At 41.5% G+C, this 21469-nt stretch overlaps 1 protein-coding gene across 3 annotated transcripts; it reads left to right on the forward strand.

Annotated features, from left to right (window-relative positions):
• Positions 1 to 394: 394 nt before the first annotated feature.
• On the forward strand, positions 395 to 20074 carry blvra (biliverdin reductase A). Of its 3 annotated transcripts, none has more exons than XM_046408866.1 (7): positions 395 to 552; positions 1416 to 1535; positions 7428 to 7550; positions 8384 to 8481; positions 8770 to 8877; positions 9085 to 9253; positions 19649 to 20074. In XM_046408866.1, exons 2-7 carry the CDS (start codon positions 1417 to 1419, stop codon positions 19902 to 19904), a joined length of 873 nt encoding a protein of 290 aa, XP_046264822.1. In that variant the 5' UTR covers positions 395 to 552; position 1416; the 3' UTR covers positions 19905 to 20074. The 3 variants fall into 3 exon arrangements, with proteins under 3 accessions (XP_046264822.1, XP_046264823.1, XP_046264824.1); XM_046408867.1 differs by having other exon boundaries at positions 7431 to 7550; XM_046408868.1 differs by lacking the exon at positions 7428 to 7550.
• The last annotated feature ends 1395 nt before the right edge of the window (positions 20075 to 21469 follow it).

Genomic DNA, 21469 nt, shown 5'->3' on the forward strand with positions numbered 1-21469 from the left:
AGCAACTTTCAGCTCGATGTGTAAATGTATGATGGATAAATGTGAAGAATGTAAGGTCAGTGAAGATGGTGCGCATGCCATCATGATGATGCCATCATGAAATTAGAAGAACATATGAATTACAGCTCCCACGGAGTTTGAAAGGGATTTTAGCCAGAAGTGATGAAATGAGAAAATGCTGTAAGGCTCTTTTAAACTTCTTAAAAGTAACAGGACTGTGGAAAAGGGTAAAGGATATTATTTTATTTTATTTTATTTTATTAACTGTTTTAATTTAGACTGTAACCTGAAGAACAAGCCATCCTGAGTTTCACACTCCAGTACAGTAGGTGGCGATATGCACCCCCCCATACACACACACATACACATACACACACACACACACACACACACCCCACCCCCCACCCAGAACAAAACGAAAGAAGGGAAGCAAAACATTCATACTCACGACCGACAGCACGAGGTTCGTCTGAAGTCATCTCTAGCAAGGCATCTTCTAGTTACACACAACACTAACAGCTAGATTTCTTCGTGGGATCTCAATAAATCCAGGTGAGCAAATAATTTGTGTCAACAAGCTCAAGGAATGTTGATGCACAAACAGCGTCTAAAAGCTATGTAACTGTCCGCGCTCATATCGGCTCTGACACTGGAGTTAACGACACTCCATGGACTACGCAGTCAGTTTCCATTTGTGATTACCGTTAGAGATAAGTTCAAATGAAGTCGGGACCAGCTGTGTTCGGACTTCGTCATGAACCTCCTTTTAACCCTGAGTCCAGTCTTTAACTCTTGAAATAATAAATACAATGGGACATTTTTACAGCCGATAAGCACCACGACGTTCACATTGTAGGAATAATGTTATGTGGTTATCAAGTAGGCTATGTATTAGTTCCTCCACTGCCACCAGCACACTTGTGCACTGTGAAGTAGTCATAATAGTAACATTATTGTTGTAGCTGGGCTCTGCGACAGCTAGACTGCTGTCACTGTTTAACTGCCTGCTCAGCAAAGTAAAATTAACAGACCTCTAAAAGTGACCATAGATGTTTAACCCTAAACTGCCAACAGGTCTAGAGGCTTTGCACAAACTTATATCCACAGAACTCGTGTTAACCTGTGACCTGAAGTGCAGTTTACCTTTTATGATTTAATGTTACGGTTTCTTCAGGTGGGTACTAACAATTATTAATTAATAACAGTGGAGCAGTTGAATGAGTTGAATATTAAAAATGTTTTATAGTCCTGCTTTAATTATGACCTGAATATTTTCAATTATTCTGCCATTTCCCTGATTTAAGCATTTGAAAATGTTCACTTGACTAGCCATAATTAGTTCTGATATCCTGAGCACCGAATTTAAGTCCACCCACTGACCATCTCACCAGAACATTTTCTCTTTGATTTGTCAGTATGTTTGGAGCAGTGGTGGTTGGCGTTGGTATAGCTGGTTGGGTGAGGATCAGAGACATGTTGGCTCCACTGCCTGGCAGTCCTGCAGAGAAACTTACTGTCAGAGGATTTGTATCCAGGTAACACACATGTGCTGCCCACCATGTCCAGATAGTGGCCATAAGCAGCAAGTGAAGTGAAGTGAAGTGAAGTGAAGTGAAGTGAAGCAAAATGGAGTTGCACTTTTTGACTTTCATGCATGTTAATGTGTTCATATAGAATAAATAGAGTGGTTTTCAATCAATAGCCTTCAAGTTTCTGCCTTGTTTCCATATTGTCCACAGAGAGCTGGTTGGTTATTTTTCCCAATAAGATGCATGGGTTTTCTTTATCCACACACCAGTTTGTTACACTAAGAAACAGAAGAAAGATGTACTGTACCCTTAAGTACTGTGCAACAGGCAGGGCTCCAGACCAGATCTCATACAGAGCAACTGCTCCTCTGTCAAATTAGGTCTGAGCCAGTATAATCAAACAAAAACAATAATTTTAATGACAATAATGCTAAAACTCACAAATAGTGCTTGCAAGTTGTAAGTCATACTTTTGAGGGTTTTTTTGCCTTGTGAGTTTTATTCTCTCTCAAATTCTTATTTTTTGATTTCTGTAAAACTTTCCAGTTGAGTGAAAGTGGTAAAAAAAAAGTGAATTGATAAGAAAATTGACAAGAGAATTGATAAATATTCAGAAGTTCCATTGAATGTGAATGTGATTGAAAAGGGAGAGCTGACACTGCCGTCCACATACCATGGTGGTTAGGCTTTTTGTATTTCATGTTTAATCACTTCCAAAATTCTCGTAATTGTAGGTAAGGTGTAAGATTATTCAAAGATCAAGAACAAGATTATTATTATTGTTTTGTTATTGTTAAAAATAAAGATACTTTTTCAATACCATGTTTAAAACAATACCTGCTTTGATAGTAGTGATAGTACCAAAGCTATATCTACATATAGCTATATCTACTGTCAGATTTTCAGCCAAAGGCAGCATAGATAGTATTAATATCACTACAAGTGTGTTGGCATGTGTTCAGTGACTTTTTCTGCATCAACGCTGTGTGCAGGTTGTTATTAAAAAAAATAATCCCATTTTGTGTGCTGCAGACATTTTTCTTCTGTGGTGAAGAAAGAGTATCGAGCATAATTTTAAAATTCTGGTATTGTGTCAATAGCAGAATAGTTAGCATAGTTAGATCAACTGGAGAAAGAACATTCAATTCAATTCAGTTTATTTATATAGCGCCAATTCACAACAAAAGTTATCTCATGACACTTTCCAATTAGAGCAGGTCTAGACCAAACTCTTTAATTAAACTGTAAATACAGAGAGCCCAACATTCCCCCTTGAGCAAGCACTTGGTGACAGTGGTGAGGAAAAACTGCCTTTTAGAAGGCAGAAACCTCGGAGCAGACCCCGGCTCAAGATGGGCGGCCATCTGCCTTGACCGGTTGGGTTGAGGGAGAGAGAGAGCAAGGGAGAGAGGGAGAGAGGGAGAGGGGGTGGGGTGTGAGAGAAGGAGCACACAAGCAGAGATGCATAGCAGCAGTAATAATACCAGAAGTATCGGAAATGTAGATAATGATAAGGACAACGAAGTATACAGCAGGTATTATGGTGATTTTGATAACAATAGTAGTAACAATAATGGTCTGCGGGACAAGAGAGCACAGGGACTCCAGGGAAGAAGTTGAGTTAGTAATATGCATTAATGGGACATGAATGTGTGCAGAAGGAGAGGGAGAGGCAGAAAGAGCTCAGTGCGTCATGGGAGGGCCCCCGGCAGTCTAAGCCTATAGCAGCATAACTAGGGGCCGGCCTAGGCCAGCCCTAACTATAAGCTTTATCAAACATCAGTAATAAATATGTAATACATAGTATTTATGAAAGTAAAAAAATGCCTGCAGATAACAACCCCCCCCCCTCAAAAAAAAAAAAATAAAAACCATTAACCCACCGATTCAATGAATTTAACTGAAGTCCCGACTAGTGATTTTGTTACAGCCAGGCTTGGGTACTGAACTCTGTAATTCTTAGGGTACCAACTGAATTACATTGGTACTACCAAGTTCCTACTCACATTAAACTAGCCAGATTTTGCTATCTGAAAGCGAATCTGGGTGAGAGGCATTTTGTTATGTTACAGTCTCATTCCAAAATGGATTAAATTAAATTTCTCCAACAAAATTCTACACAAAATACCTCATAATGACAAAGTGAAACAAGTTTGCTGGAATCTTTTGCAAATTTATTAAAAATGAATTAAACAACAAATGAAACATGTACCTAAGTGTTTGCCATGACAATCAAAATTGAGCTCAGGTGCCTCCTGTTTCCATTGATCACCCTTCAGAGGTTTCTACAACGTGAGTTGAGTCCACCTGTGGTAAATTCAGTTGATTGGGCATGACCTGTCTATATAAGCCCTCACACTTGACAGTGCATTAGTGGTGGGCAAGTGAGGCCTCACGAAGCACTGAGGCTTTCTTAACAATTGTGCCGAAAAAGATTCAAAGCTTCAAGACTTCAGTGACGGTGACATCTGGTGGACAACTGAAGCCATAGCAACCTCTAAAGAGCACGACTGAAGCACTGGCAAGATACAAGACCTGGGCAAACTGTTCCACAAAGGGCCGGTGTGGCTGCAGGTTTTCTTTCCAACCAAGCAGCAGCACACCAGACTTGACTCATTTAATCAACTGATCTCAGTCTTCAGACAGTTGATTGGTCAAACTGTGTGCTCTTGGTTGGTTGGAGCAAAAACCCGCAGCCACACCGGCCCTTTGTGCCCAGGTATTTGTCACACACACAATCATACACGGTACAATGTGCAGTGAAATTCTTTATGTCCCTGCTACCAAAAATAGGTAAATAAAAAATTTAAATTTAAATTTAAATATTGCAAAAGAGAACGCTTGTAAAGAAAAATAATAAAATTAAAATTAAATTTAAAAAAAGTGAAAATGTGCAGTATTTACATGAATGGTATTTACATCTAGTGCATGTAGTGCAGGTGGGAGTAGGATTGTCCAGATTAACGCTCACTGTTGAGCAGACGGATGGCCTGGGGGAAGAAGCTTCTCCTCATCCTCTCAGTGTTGGTTCTCAGGCAGCGGAACCGACGGCCTGATGGCAAAAGGGAGAAGAGTGAGTGTCCGGGGTGATGGGGCTGCCTGAGGATCTTCTCAGCTCTCGACCTGCATCGTTTGATGTAAATGTCCTGCAGGTCGGGTAAAGTTGTTCCGATTGTCCTCTCAGCTGAGTGGACTACCCTCCTAAGGGCCGAGAGGTCCTGCTTTGTGCAGCTGCCCATCCATGTGGTGATGCTCTCAAGATGCTCTCAGTGGTGCAGGTGTAAAAGTTCCTGAGCACCTTGAGGAGAAGCCTGAAGTCTCTGAGGCGTCTGAGGTGGAAGAGACGCTGCCTGGCCTTCTTAACAGTCCTGTTAATGTGCAGTGACCAGGACAGGTCCTGTGTGATGGTCACACCATCCACCTCAGACCCGCCGATGCAGAGTGGACGGATGTCTTCTGCTGCTTCCTCCTGTAGTCCACAATCAGCTCCTTAGTTTTGCTGACGTTCAGCAGGAGGTTATTCTCCTGGCACCAGCTCTCCAGGTGGGTGACCTCCTTGCTGTAGGCCTTCTCCTTGTTGTGGGAGATTAACCCCACGATGGCTGTTTTGTCAGGACTTGTTTCATTCCCATGACAGCAATAAAAGTTCAGAAAAGTCTGTGTGGGCATTCATTGTCATTACAATAAAATATTCAGATGCTCTCCCCCATACTCTAAAACACATTCCAGATTAACCTAAAGAATAAATTGTTGGTGCTAGGGTTTATTTAAAGCTTTGAGATTTATTTAAAAACTGTACTAAAAGTCCCTAACAGGATTAGAGATCCTACTTTGCAAATGATCATGGTGTTTGAATTTAGAAACATTGTTTTTTTTGTGTGTGTGAAGTGTTTTTAAAGATAATGGTTTGTGATTTGGGGACTTATATGGTTGATTTGGAATGATTACTCACAGAAGCAGGCAAGTTATGAGTATTTATAGATTTTTATGAAGAAATATAATTTTTTCGACAGTTGCAGGCTTCAGTCGGCTCCTCTTCTGGCTGACCAGCTCCCCAGCACCAAATCATTCAAATTTGTCATACCTGTCAAGATGTCATTGGCTCAGAATGCATTGAAATGCCATGAGTCAATGACACACACCTACACACTATGGGCCAATGAAAAGCCTTGAAACATTTTGAAGCAACGAAGCGCGAAGCGATTCAGCGATGACGTACTGAGTGGCCCAGCCAGAGCCCAGACTTGAATCCTACTGAGCACCTCTGGAGAGATCTGAAAATGGCTATAAACCGACACTCCCCATCCAACCTGGTGGAGCTTGAGAGGTTCTGCACTGAAGAGTGGGAGAAACTGCCCAAAAATAAGTGTGCCAAGCTTATAGGATCATACTCAAAAAGACTTGAGGCTGTAATTGCTGCCAAAGGAGCTTCAACAAAGTATTGATCACAGGAAGTTAATACTTATGTACGTTTTATGTTTTTGTTTTTTTATTTTTAATAAATTTGCTAAAAAATCAGACAGACTTGTTTCACTTTGTCATTATGGGGTATTCTGGGTAGAATTTTGAGGGAAAAATTTATTTAGTCCATTTTGGAATGAGACTGTAGCATAAAAAATGTGCAAAAAGCGACGTGGTGTGAATACTTTCCAGATGCATTGTATAACTAAAAGCTGAAGAGTGTAACATTCTCAAGAGATAGCTCGGATAAAGTTTTTTTTTTTTTTTTTTTTTTTTAAACTGTTTGAGAGGACGTTAGTTGAGCATTACCTTTGGTCTGAAATTACTAAATTTCATAGGGTTTATGCGAAATATTACAATGTGCAATCACTGTTGTAGTGTGGGGCAGCCTTGGCCTAGAGGTTGGAGAAGTGGCTTGTGACCGGAGGGTCATCGGTTCGATTCCCCCCTGGACTGCCAGGACAAATTTGGGTGTGGTGGAGTGATTAAGGTTAGCCAGCTGATGTGCCCTTGAGCAAGGCACTTAACCCCCAATTTGCTCCCCGGGCGCCTGACAAGAGCAGCCCACTGCTCCTGTGTGTTTCACTGCATGTTGCATGTTGCATGTGTGTGTGTTTCAATCAGTGATGGGTTAAATGCAGAGATGTAATTTCCCAGCTTGGGAAATTAAAAAAAATGGTGATAACATTAAAAAAAATGGTGATAACAACAACATAATTTTCAGCATTTCCTCTTTTTCAGACAGACCAGATGCTACAGTCCCATATAGCTATCCTCCACTGTTAGTTATTAATCTTTCTTTTCAAAGTTGTATTTTTCATTTAGTTCAATAATTGTGCCAATATTCTATCAGTTAATTCATTTTAGTCCCGTTATCCAAATTAAGTAAATTTTTCCAGCTGTTCCCAGATCTTCAAACAGCTTCCTTCAGTGCAGGTGTCATACCATATTTGATGACTTATTTTGTGCCACTGAAATTACATTTTTGTTATTACAGAGATGGTAAAGTAAAGTAATATGGTACTGTTGGTTACCAGTAGCCAATTCCAGGTAGTGGTATTACTTCACATGTTAACGGTACTCAAGCTGAGGTACAGCCCTAGTTTATTGCATGGCTATTGGATTAGACTGCATTAGTTTAAGTTAGGTGGACTTAATAAACTGCCATCTGAGTTTCCAGTTCCATTTTTTGTAGTGTACAGCCCAGTATAGCCTTAAAAAAACATATTGTATTAACATAGTCATTTTTTTAATACAGTACAAGTGTAGAAGCACTGTCTGTATTTTTAGCTGTCTTTTTCAGTGCAACATCACATCTCCAGGCTTGCAAAATGGCATTTTCAAAATCTATATAAATATATATAATCAAGTGACAGTATCTTTGATCAAAGCAATATTTAGTATAATTAGTATCACCCTGATAGATGTTTTTGTCAGCAGGAGAAACCTGGACCCTCAGCAGGGAGTGTGTCAGATAACAGTGGAAGAGGCTGTGAGCAGAGAAGACATTGATGTTGCATTCATCTGTACTGAGAATGTGTCGCATGAGGACAGTGTCAGGTAATGTGGGCAGATGTTCTCACTGAAAAAGCTCTGATAAACCCTTTTTACACTACCTGCTCAGCAGAAGTACTGCAGATTCATCAGGTGACCAGACAAATGACTCCAAATGAATGCCAATGTTGCTCTGTGTCAGCTGGATATATAAATAGGTAACTGTTTGCTGTAAGGTGCTGATACCCTATATAGACAAAAGTGTTGGTGTGGGGCTGTATTTCACTGGTTGGGCTGGGCCTCTTACTTCCAGTGAAGGGAAATCTTAAAGCTCTTCAGTATACCAAGACATTTTGGACAATGCTATGCTTTCATCTTTGGGGCAACAGTTTGTGGAACACCCTTTTCTATTTCAGCATGACTGTGCCCCAGTGCACAAAGCAAGGTCCATAAAAACAAGGTTGGATAAGTTTGGTGTGGAAGAACCTGACTGGCCCCCACAGAGCCCTGAACTTAAAGCACCATCAAGCAAGGGATGAACTGGAATGGACATTGTGAGTCAGGCCTTTTTGTCCAACATCAGTGCCTGACCTCACAAAAGCTCTATTGCATGAATGGGCAAAATTCCCACAGAAACACTCCAAAATCATACGGAAAGCTTTCCCAGAATAGTGGAAACTGTTCTAGTTGCAAAACTATCTATGTATGTAGAATGCAATATCATTAAAGTTCCTATTGGTGTAATGGCAAATGTCCCAATACTTTTGTCGTCCATATAGTGTTTTTCACTTTTTTAAAACTTATTTCGATAAACAGATCAATAAAACACACAATTTACAGTTTTTAATTCCCGTTTTTTGTCTCTTTCATCAAGAAAACTCTCTCCTCCTTCTTATCAGAACTTTTCTGCAGGCAGGGAAACATGTCTGTGTTGAGTATCCCATGACCATGAACTACAGTGCTGCCGTGGAGCTCTGGAATCTTGCCCAGGAAAAAGGTTGTACTAATTTATAATGATGTGTGAGTACTTATGTTCTGTGTGCAGTTCAGGAGGGTTACTTTAAAGAAATGCTTTTAAAAAGATGGTGGAATTCAGTGCAATAATTCAGTGGTAATACATCTCTTCAGATGTAGAAGATAATGAATTTGTTTCAGACACCGTATCCTCATCAGTACTAATGATGAGCGGGTAATGAACATTATGTTGCTTGGTAAGGGAGATACAGTGCATCTCATTCAGCTATCTAAGTCAGTCAATCTGTCTGTCTCTCACTCTCTCTCTCAGGACTGATTCTCCATGAGGAACACATCGAGCTCCTGACAGAAGAATACTTAGAACTGAAGAGAGAGGTAGAGGGAAAAGCCCTGCTGGAAGGGACCATTCATTTTACAGGTAAGAGACTGTCACTGTAGTGACTATGATACATCGGAGTTTTAATGGACACTTACCTCTCAGGTATACTATTAGTATTTTATCAATATCCGATTGATATCTGATTTCAAAAGTTGTCCTCGGGCAAAAATATGTGCACACTTTTTAAGGTTAGAACTCTTCATTGAAAAGTAAATAGTAATGTGTGTGTGCTGGTATTTTTACAAGGTGGAGCTCTGAAGCCTGGATTTGGTTTCCTGGCATTCAGTGGCATTGCTCGACTCACCTGGTTGGTTGAGTTGTTTGGTGAGCTGTCAGCAACTGCAGCAACCATGGAAGAGGACCCTCATAATGACTATAAAAAGATGACTGCAAAGCTGAAAACTGTTGACAACAGGTGAGAGAGGATATGTTGTCTGCATTCGTGTCTACCACTGTGATGGAATAAGTATTGTCAAAAAAAAGTCAATGAAATAACTAAAACCAACACTGTGTCTCTCGTGGTATAGATAACTTCAGGCCAGAACTCTTATCAAACCTGTAAAGTTTGGGGCAGATTTGTCCAAAGCAACTTTATGCCAGTCTTGGGGTGTATTTGAGGACACTATCGATCCTGCTGCCCAAACCCAATCACTCCAGAACTCAGTTTTTGCCTGCTAAGTTTTCGAATATCCCAAGCCCTTCAAAATACATTGCAAAAGTAGAAAAATAATAAGCTTTACGTTATAATTAAGTTCCTTGTACTCATCCTAATAAGGATGAAAATATACAGTACCTTTCGAAAGTTTTCATTCCCTTGGGTGTTTTCCCCTTTTATTACTTTTATAGGGACTTTAGAGATTGTCAGGCAGGGGCTCGGAGCAGGACTCAGATGCAGAGACTCGTGTAGCAAGATCAATCTTTATTGCGAATGTCTGTGGCAAATCCTCTTGGCAGAGTGATATTACAGAGAGGCTATGAAAATTACCTGTCGTGCGATCTTCTCTAGTAGAGAACCCACGGCTATGAAACATAAACAAAACTACGAGGAAACGAAAGCAGGCTATAAGAATTAACAAACAGAAAACGCTCCCTAGGGAGGAATAATACTACTTACTATGAACGAAAAATCACTCCAAAGGAGGAAAAATGAGAACTCACTATCAAAAGATCTACAACAAAAAATCACTCATAAAGAGGAAAGGCTATGTCAAAAATCTAACTAGATACTAAGCTGAGCTATGAAAAGATTAAACAAAAAATCACTCAAGACAGAGGATTCAACAAAGAGATTCTAAACAAGATTTCTATGGCTGTGGCAAGGAACGCTGGCGTGATCATACAAAGACGAAACACACTGGCACAAGACAAGGGAAATGCAGACTTTTTGAACACACGAGGGTAATGGGAAAGAAGTGGAAACACTCAGGTAATCGGGAAGACAATCAGACTGGAGACACGAGGAAGGGCAAGTGACCTGAAACGAGAGGAGAGTTATACTTCAAAATAAAACAGGAAATGACGAGACAAAATACCCAAAACAAGACAATACCTCACTGCGGTGTGACAGAGATACTCTGCAGGCAGCAATTGTTGCCTGGGTTCTTAACTATCCATCCATCCATTTTCTATACCACTTATCTGTCAGGGTCGCGGCGGAGCTGGAGTCTATCCCAGCTGACTACGGGCGAGAGGCGGGGTTCACCCTGGACTGGTCGCCAGTCAATCGCAGGGCCAACACACAAAGACAAACAACCACACACTCTCACACTCACACCTAGGGGCAATGTAGAGTAGCCAATTAACCTAATGTGCATGTTTTTGGTATTGTGGGAGGAAGCCGGAGTACCCGGAGAAAACCCATGCAGACACAGGGAGAACATGCAAACTCCACCGATCGATATATGTTTAAAAAAATAAAACGTTTCTGAGATGGAGAGTCACGTGGGTACGGTGAACAAGATGGCAGCTGCAACCCGGAAAAGCCCCCAACATGAGGAGGAAGACTTAGTAGATGACCCATCTCCCTGCCTCGACAGTTTGTTTGCAGAAATAACTAAAATGAGCACCACACTGCTGAGTCAGAATGGCTGTTGTGAATATTAATTATTACGTTAATTAATTAATTAATATTAAGGCTGAATATTAATGGAAGCGGGAATCCAGTCAAAAGGCATAACGTTCTATCATATTTGAAGACTAATAAGGCAAATATAATTTTTATACAGGAAACCCACCTAAATGAGGGGGAGGCAGGAAAATTTAAAACTGGTTGGGTGAGGCATGTTTTTTATAGCTCACTTTCAAGTTCACGCAATGGGGTAATGATTCTGGTTAACATAAATATGCATTTTGTGGTGCTTAAAGAGGTTAAAGACACAGAGGGACGAATGATATGTGTACGGTTTTTCAACTGACATTAAATTTGTGGTGTTGAATGACTTGACATGGCATCCTCCTTGCATTACCTTGACTTTTCAGGTGTTGCATACTGCTTTTCGAGAATCTTCTTTCGACACTGTGTAAAACGACCACGCCGCTGATATTTTTTCTCCTCTTCATTTTAACTTTTTGTTCCTCTTCAGTTTAACACCCCACAATCCTGTGCTGTGTTTGTACGTGCCCAAACAAATCCCACATGGCCAAATCCCCCTCCCCTTCCCTTTCCTTCTCCCGACACACATACACAAACAGCAACTACACAGTTGCAATTGTTTACATTTTTACAATGTTAAAATTGTAATGTGGTGTGTAACTTGACACTGCAACTCTGAGTCTTGCAGATGTGCATCAGTGAGGTGTGTTCTGTGTTTGTTCTTGATGAAGTTCGTGTCAGAAAATGCTGATTCACAGAGATAGGTTGAACCAAACAGACTGACAACTTTCATAGCTGCTGTGCATACACCAGAATAGAATAGAATAGAATAGAATAGAAAGCTTTTATTGTCATTGTACAGGTACAACGAGATTTCCGCTTTCCCATAAAGTGCACACAGCAATAAAGTAAATGATAAAGTACAGAAATGTAAACAATAAAGTACTAAATAATAATAATAAAGTATAAGAATAAATATATCTGGCAGTATATGTCAGTATACAACAACCTCAACATACAGCAGAGCAGCGATAGTGCAGGTGACAAGAGTTCCAGGAGTTCCTGGATTTAGCAGCATTATGGTGTAGGTGGCATTGCCAGTAATGTGCAAAGCCTGTCAGTTCTTTTGTGCTAGACTTGTGTTGAGTTTAGTGACAGCTTTAGGAAAGAAGCTGTTCCTCAGTCTATTTGTTTTTGTTTTGATGGCCCTGTAGCGCCTGCCAGAGGGCAACAGGTTGAAGTGGTGGAAGCCAGGGTGTGTACAGTCTTTTACGATGCTCCTGGCTCTGTTGAGTCAAGTCAAGTCAAGTCAACTTTATTTGTATAGCCCATTTTTACAAGCAGTTTGTCTCAAAGGGCTTAACATAACATCAGCAACATCCTCTGCCCTTCGACCCTCACATCGACTAAGGAAAAACTCCCAGAAAAACCTTTAACAGGAAAAAATGGAAGAAACCTCAGGGTGAGCAACAGAGGAGGGATCCCTCACCCAGGACGGGCAGACGTGCAATGGATGTTGTACAGGCAGGAAAGCAATTTGCAACATGAGAAATGACATTACTAAAAAGATAAGCAAAACAAAATCTCAACTGTTTAGTTTCACTTTTTGCTACCACCTCAATATGATTTTAACATTTCACAAGTTATAGGAAATTTATAGTATTGAAAATTATAATGAACTGCTGTAACATTCATGTATTCTTTTTTATGTGATGTTGAGAATCACTATCCTATCAGTTCGATTTCGGCCCGTAGGGAGAACCACCCCGCCCATAGTCGGTACATAGAGGAATGACAGGCAGATGTCAACAATACACATTGGGTTGGTCATAGAGCCGGCTACAGTTCAACTTGAAGATCTGGATGGAGAGATACCTGCGGAAAGATACAGAGAGAGAGAGAGAGAAAGGGAGGGAGAGACACAAGACTACGAGGAGCACTGGACACACAGTTAGTGACATAAAATAATGAACTGCATGTTAATCTGACGAGGGGAGAGGATAGAAGAGGAAAAGGAGGAGGGGAAACTGCTTGGTGGATCATGTTTGTGTCCCCCGGCAGCATAGGCCTATAGCAGCTTAGCTATGATAGAGATTTAAAGATTAACAGTTAGTCAGACCTATTCTACCTGTGGCTATATATCATGAGGTGAGTGAAACTATGCCTACGAGCCCTACACACTTTATTTGGTGCTAACTATATGCTTTACTAAACAGAAAGGTTTTAAGTTTAGTCTTAAAAGTGGAGGTGGTGTCTGCCTGTCGAACCCAGATTGGCAACTGGTTCCACAGCAGGGGTGCCTGATAGCTAAAGGCTCGTCCTCCCGTTCTACTTTTATAAATTCTGGGAACTGCAAGTAAACCTGCACTCTGTGATCTGAGTGTTCTATTGGGAATATATGGGACTATTAGATCCTGCAGGTATGATGGGGCGAGTCCATTTAGGGCCTTATATGTAAGTAGGAGAATTTTAAAGTCTATTCTGAATTTTACCGGAAGCCAGTGAAGAGAAGCTAAGATGGGGGAGATATGATCCCTTTTACTGATTCCTGTTAAAACTCTAGCTGCTGCATTTTGGATTAATTAATTAATAGAATAATTTGGACATCCTGACAATAGTGAGTTGCAGTAGTCCAGCCTAGAAGTAACAAACGCATGAACAAGTTTTTCAGCATCACTCTGAGAGAGGACACTCCTAATCTTAGCGATATTACGGAGGTGAAAGAAGGCGGTCTTAGAGGTCTGTTTAATGTGATGAATAAATGACACGTCTTGATCAAAGATAACGCCGAGGTTCCTTGCAGTCGTACTGGAGGCCAAAGTAATGCCGTCCAGAGAGAGAATATTATATATATATATATTATCAGCTATTCTATTTCTAAGGTGTTTGGGGCCTAGAACAATGATCTCAGTTTTGTCTGAGTTTAATAATAAAAAATTGGAGGTCATCCAGTCCTTTATGTCCTTAAGACATGCCTGGAGTCTGGCTAATGGCTCTGTTTCTTCAGGCTTTAAGGATAAGTACAGCTGAGTGTCATCAGCATAACAATGAAAGTTTATGCCATGTTTCTGAATAATATTTCCTAGAGGGAGCATGTATAAGGTGAACAGGATCGGCCCAAGCACTGAACCTTGTGGAACACCGAGGCTAACCCTTATATATGAAGAGGAAACATTATTAACTTGAGCAAAGTGAAATCTATCTGTTAAATATGATTTGAACCAGCATAGCGCAGTCCCTGTGATCCTAGTCTCATGTTCTAATCTGTGTAATAAAATGTTGTGATCTACAGTGTCGAAAGCAGCACTGAGATCTAGCAAAACAAGTATGGAGACAAGCCTGCGGTCTGATGCCATGAGGAGGTCATTTGTGACTTTAACCAGTGCTGTTTCTGTGCTGTGATGGGCTCTAAAACCAGACTGAAACATCTCAAAGAGACTGTACCTGTGTAGGTGATCAATCAACTGATTTGCAACCACTCTTTCGAGTATTTTAGATAAGAACGGGAGGTTGGATATCGGCCTATAGTTTGCTAAGATGTCTGGGTCAAGTGAAGGTTTTTTAAGTAAAGGTCTAATAACAGCGGTTTTAAACGCCTGTGGTACATAACCTGTTGTTAAGGATAAGTTTATCTGATCTAAGAGGGAAACGCCAATCAAGGGAAAGACGTCCTTGAGGAGCTTAGTTGGGATGGGGTCTAAGAGACATGTAGTTGGGTTAGATTTGTTAATGCTGGAGGTCAGCTCGGGGAGGTCTATGGGCAGGAACCTGTCCAGAGATGGAGTAGGATTAAAAGAGATTACTAGAGATGGCACTATATTGACTATTCTGGGAAGATCTTTATTGATTATTTCTCTAATGTTATTGATTTTATTGGTGAAGAAACTCATGAAGTCTTCACTGCTAAGAGCTGCAGGAATACAAGGTTCAACAGAGCTGTGACTCTTGGTCAGCCTGGCTACAGTGTTAAAGAGAAAACGTGGGTTGTTCTTGTTTTTCTCTATTAATGTTGAATAATAGGCAGTTCTGGCTTCACGAAGGGCCTTTTTGTATGTCAATAGACTGTCTTTCCAGGCCCTCTGGGATTCAGCTGATTTGGAGGAGTACCACTTCCTCTCCATCCGTCTTGATGTTTGTTTAAGTGTTCTTAAATTTGAATTATACCAAGGAGCTAGCCTCCTATGATTTCTATGGCCTATGGTTGAGGCAGCGGGAGTCGTATATGGAGGTTAGGGGAGGAAGAGGGCGGCCAATGATCTTCTGTGCGATGTTGGTCACCCTCTGCAGTCTCTTTCTGTCAGCCTCTGTGCAGCTGGAGTGCCACACTGACACAGCATAGGTCAGCAGACTCTCTATGGCAGATCGGTAGAAGGTCACCAGCAGGCTGGTGTCAAGTTGCCCCCTCCTAAGCACTCTCAGGAAGTGGAGCCGCTGCTGGGCCTTCTTGACCAGTGCTGTGGTGTTGGCTGACCAGGAGAGGTCGGCAGAGATGTGGACTCCAAGGAATTTGAATGTCTCCACTTGCTCTACACTTTCACCGTTGATGTACAGGGGGGCGTGGGCAGCTGTGTTCCGCCGGAAGTCTAGGATGAGTTCCTTAGTCTTTGAGATGTTCAGTGCCAGGTTGTTAAGGGCACACCACTCACTGAGTCTAAGGACCTCGTCTCTGTAGGTTGCCTCGTTTCCCTCTGTGATCATCCCCACCACTGTTGTGTCGTCCGCAAATTTCACAATGATGTTCTCGGGGTGGGTGGGTCTGCAGTCATATGTGTAGAGCGAGTAGAGTAGTGGGCTCAGCACGCAGCCTTGGGGGGAGCCGGTGCTAAGCGTGCGGGCGGTTGAGGTGTGGGGCCCCAGCTTCACGTGCTGGGGCCGGTTGATTAAAAAGTCCTTGATCCATGAGCAGGTGGGGAGTGGGAGACCCAGGTTGGCCAGCTTGGGTATGAGAATGTCCGGTATGATTGTATTGAACGCTGAGCTGTAGTCAATGAACAGCATCCTGACATAGGCCCCCCTTTTCTCCAGATGGCTCAGTGCGGAGTGGAGGGCAGTGGCTATGGCGTCTTCTGTTGATCTGTTGGCCCGGTATGCAAATTGGTGTGGGTCGAGGGTGGGGGGGAGACAGTCTTTGATGTGTCTCAGCACTAGTTTTTCGAAGCACTTTGTGATGACTGGGGTGAGTGCTACTGGGCAGAAGTCATTGAGGTCGGTGGTAGGTGACTTTTTGGGGACCGGGATAATGGTGGCCGACTTCAGGCAGGCTGGGATGCAGGCTTGCTCCAGTGACAGGTTGAAGATGTCTGTGAATACTGGTGTCAGTTGTTCAGCGCATGCCTTGAGCACCTTCCCTGGTACTCCATCCGGGCCTGTGGCCTTCTTTGGGTTGATGGCCCTAAGCACCCTTTTCACTTCATCCTCGTTTACAGTGAGTGGAGTGAGGGGGGTGTCAGGGGTTGGTATGGGTTGTAGCGGGGGTTGTGGTGAGGTGGCTGAGTGCTGCGCCACTGTACTTTTCTATGTCAACAAGGCACCAAAAGTTTGTAGCAGCCTGGTAGGCTTTGAGGTGGAGGTCATTTTGCAATGTTATGATTTCACTCTCCACCTGTCCAGCATCAAATTGAACGTTGCTCAGCAGCGCAAGTTATGTCCACCTTCATGAAAGGATTGGAAATGAATGATATACATGGCAAAACCCGTCCTCTGCTGAACCATCGGGTTTCTGTGTGTAGCAGCAGGTCACTATATATTCACATCTCCTCCAATAGCACTGAATATCCTATGCTGTTTCGCTTTGGAGCAGATGCCGTTTATGATTTTCACAACGGGAGTCATCACGTACCCAAAGCCAATCACTTTTGCACATAGCGTCTGAAAATGCCTTCTTCTTTTTTTATCAGAAAATGTGTAACTCTAAATGAGGCTTCATTTGCTTTTTAGGATTTTTCGCTGGCCTCGTGCTTACCCAAACCCGCCTTTAGCTCACAGGCTTTTTCTGCCCGTAGCGCACTTTCCGGTGGGTAGTTAGCATAGTAGCTTTTGTGACACATAGTGAATTGTCTCTCCACATTGTGCCGCTTTGCAGTCGCCACAGTCGCCCCTCAAATGAGACACACGCAGGTTTCTTTCACAGTAGTAAAAAAGAACTGTCCCTCCCATTCACTGTGAAAGTGCTAAGTTCTCTTTGTGGCAGCAGGAACTGGGAGACTATTAAGGGTCGAGGGAAAGATGACTGCAGCAATGTACAGAGACATCCTGGCTTCAGGACAACTCTGTGAATGTCCTTGAGTGGTCCAGGCAGAGCCCAGACTTGAACCCTGTTGAGGATCTCTGGAGAGATCTGAAAATGGCTATGCACTGACGCTCCCCATCCAACCTGATGGAGCTTGAGAGGTTTTGCACTGAAGAGTGGGAGATACTGCCAAAAAATAAGTGTGCCAAGCTTATAGGCTCATACATAATAATAACTTTAATAAATTTGCAAAAAAAAAATCAAGCAAACTTGTTTCACTTTGTCATTATGGGTTATTTTGTGTAGAATTTTTAAAATCCATTTTGGAATGAGACTGTACCATAAATGTGCAAAGACTGAAGTGGTGTGAATACTGTCTGGATGCACTCTAGCTGCAAAGGGTGGGCCGACGTCATATTAAACCGTATGGATTAAGAATGGAATGTCATTTAAGTTTATATGTGTGTAAAGGCAGATGTAGATGATTTAGTGTATCTCCCTGGCAGCTGAAAGCAACTATGGTAAACCTAGTCCCTGTCCATTTCTCGCAATATTGGACAAAGTTTGGCATGATTAATAGACTGATTCGGCTTTCCTATTACTTCACATGTATGACATGTTTTAATCAATTAAGCCTCAACATCACGCTTAAGATGAGGCCAAAAGTTGTAATACAGAAAGTGACAGTATGTTTTCCTCACTCTCAGATGGCCTGTTTGGTCATGAGAACATGACATGCAAACATGCAAATCACACTTCACATCACTTCCAGCAATAGACACAAACCCTTCAGATGCGAGATGTTCCAAACCAAAATAGTCCTCCATTCAACTGAAGCAAGTACCTCCTTAACACAACCTTTCTTTCCTGGAGCACTGTGACAGCTGGCAGTAGACACAGACAAACTAATATGAATCGCACCCAAACCCCTAAGCTATGAGTGTCCCAAAAGTAGTACTAACAGCTTATAGGTAAAGCTGAGACCAGCTCGCTCTCTAACTTCCACTAAAGGCAAGCCCGAAACATCTGCTAATGGCAATAAGTGTAAGTTAAAAATGACACAAATAGTACTAGTTCCAGCTTAACAGCAGACTACAAATAAGCTTATAACTCAGCATCAGAAACTCTTGGAAAGGACCAGATAAGCCCCCATTTTGTTACCATCAGGCTCAGAAGTTCCTTTATAATTTGTGATATTTATTGCATGTATGTTTCTCTCTCTCTCTCTCTTTCATCCTCTCTGTCCTGTCTACCTCTTCTTTCCCCCCCTTCACCTGGCCGACTATCAGCAGGATGGTTCTCCCTTGCAACCCGGGTCCTGCTCAAGGTTTCTTCCTGTTAAAAGGAAGTTTTTCCTTGCCACTGTCTGCTTGTTCGGGGGTTCAGGCTCTGATCTAGAGACAATTTTGATTGTATAAGGTGTTATATAAATAAATTGAATTGAATTGAATAGAGAAGTCAGTCATGCTGGAATAAAAAAGGACCTTCCCCAAACTATTGCCAAAAGTTGGAATTGGCGTTGTCCAAAATGTCTTGGTATGCTGAATCATTAAAATTTCCCTTCACTAGAAGTAAGGGGCCTAGCCCAACCCCTGAAAAACAGCCCATCCCAATACTTGTGTCTCTAGGGTGTATGTGACAAATGAAGGAGAGAACATGTAGCTTATGTTGTTTTAATAAAGTAAATGAAGTAAAGTTACTAAACAATACAGTCAGGTGTGTCCTGCGTTGGCAGGCCAGGGAAAGACATTGGAAAGATCTTGCAGGACTGCTGAAATGAAACAGTCCAAATGCAAGCGGTGAACACAGCCAAAACCTGGGGGAGTGCCTGAGTATATCTTTATTTATAACAGTGATTTTGCATTTGTTATCTAAGTAAAAAATTAGGCAAGGATTAAATCTTATTCTTTCCATTATTGCATCTCTATTTACACTGAAATGGTAAAGAAAAAGTTTTATTTACAACAGATTCATGTTCCTTTGTTTCTTATCTTTCAAGACATATGAGAAATAAGATAAGATGAGATAAAAACTTTATTGATCCCGCAGGAAATTGTTGTGCCAGGGTTGCAACACAAAGAAGCATACAAAATATTATTTTTGTAAGTATATAGTATATACATTTAAAAAAAGTAAAAGATTAAGTATATACATATACTCAAGAGGTTTTAAAGTCAATTCTAAATGTTACAGCAAGCCAGAATAGCTAAATCTTGACCGAGTGCCGTCCCGTGAAAAGCTGAGATGCACAGTTTTTGATGATTTTTTTTTCTTTTGTGGGTATTACAGCAATTGAGTCATTTTGAAACCAAGGCATAAATTAGTTCTTTAGCATGTAAGGTGTAAAAATTATGTTTACGTGTTTCTCGGACTCATGATCTTGAAGACTGGCTTGAAGACCTTTGATGTACTTTTGGTGGTGGTAGAGGGGTTTCATAAAGAGGGAGCATTTAAGAATCACCAAAACATTAACATCTGTCTCCATATAGACCTCTGACATGGATTGAGGAACGGGGACCAGACCTACCCAGAGGCAAGAACATCAACTTCCACTTTGACTCTTGCACCTTGACCCAGATCCCTCATGCACCCAAAGGAGCTGTGGGTCTCTTCAAGCAGGACCTAATCCACTTCTCTGCCAAGCTTGCAGGCCAAGTGAGCCCTGAGAAGCTCGACAGAGAGAAAACCAGGATCCTACACTGTTTGAAACTGGCAGAGAGGATACAACAACTTTGCCAAATTTAAATGTTTATGTTAAATCTTTCCAGTTTATGAAAATCTATTAACCTTGATGTTATTCAAAAATGAATTTATATTTCTTTTTCATCACCGTGCGCTTTAAATATTGTGTTAATTGTTATTGTTATAGGGGTGGCACGGTCGTGCAGTGGTTAGCACTGTCGCCTCATAGTAAATCAAATCCTGAATTCCGGTCTGGGCCGTGTTTGTCTGTGTGGAGTTTGCATGTTTCCCTGTGTCTGTGTGGGTTTTTGCCGGGTACTCCGGCTTCCTCCCACAATCCCAAAAAAACATGTACATTATGTTAATTGGCTACTCTACATTGCCCCTAGGTGTGTGTGAGAGAGTGTGTGGTTGTCTCTCTTTGTATGTCGACCCTGCGATTGACAGGCGACCAGTCCAGGGTGTACCCCGCCTCTCGCCCGTAGTCAGCTGAGATAGGCTTTGTAATGAGCACAGTCACGCTGAAATAGAAAAGGGCCTTCCCCAAACTTTTTCCACAAAGTTGGAAGCATGGCATTGTCCAAAATGTTTTGCTATGTTGAAGCATTGAGATTTCCCTTCACTGGAAATACTCCCAATACTTTTGTCTAGATAATGTATTTACACTTGTGATTGAAAGAAGAATGTTGTGACTAAGATAACATACAGAATAGGTCTGCAGCATCCAAAGAATGAATAGGCTACATTCACTGTATCATCTTAAGACATTTTTGTAATGAAGATAATGTTTTTCTTTTTTTCAGTAAGCATTGTTTTTACATAATAAATGTAAAAAAAAATAATAATAATAATAATAAACTTGGCAACAATAACTGACCTACTGGAAGACTTTATTTACTGTACATGTTTACACCAATTGACCATGACATTATCAGCATGATACAACATTGATTATTCAGTTCAGTTTATTTAAACAGCACCAATTCACAACAAAAGTCATTCCTATATGAGCAAGCACTTGGTAACAGCTGTGAGGAAAAACTGCCTTTTACAAGGCAGAAACCTCGGAGCAGACCCCAGCTCTAGGTGGGCAGCCATCTGCCTTGACCGGTTGATTGAGAGAGAGGGAGAGGGGGGTGGGGGGTGAGAGAAGGAACACACAAACAGAGCTGCACAGCAACAGCAATAATACCAGAAATATTGGAATTATAGATGATGATAATGATGAAGCATGAAGTATGCAGAAGGTACTATGGTGATTATGATAACAATAATAATGGTAGTAGCTGTACAGAGTAGTAATGGAATTAAAATTTATGTTTTATTTATTTATATTATGACTAAACAGTAGTAATCACAGTAGGTTTCAAGCATGGCAGCAGGAGGTCCAACCACAATCCAGCCTGCATTGTGCATAGTAACATGCATTAATGGGACATAAATGTGTGCAGAAGGAAAGGAAGAGGAAGAGAGAGCTCAGTGCGTCTCTCTGAGCCTATAGCAACATAACTAGGGGCCAACCTAGCCCAGCCCTAACTATAAGCTTTATCAAAAAGGAAAGTTTTAAGTCTACTCTTAAATGTAGAGACGGTGTCTGTTTCCCGGAACGAAACCAGAAGATGGTTCCA

Source organism: Scatophagus argus, chromosome 13 (genome assembly GCF_020382885.2).
Source record: "Scatophagus argus isolate fScaArg1 chromosome 13, fScaArg1.pri, whole genome shotgun sequence".
NCBI classification, from domain to species: domain Eukaryota; kingdom Metazoa; phylum Chordata; class Actinopteri; family Scatophagidae; genus Scatophagus; species Scatophagus argus.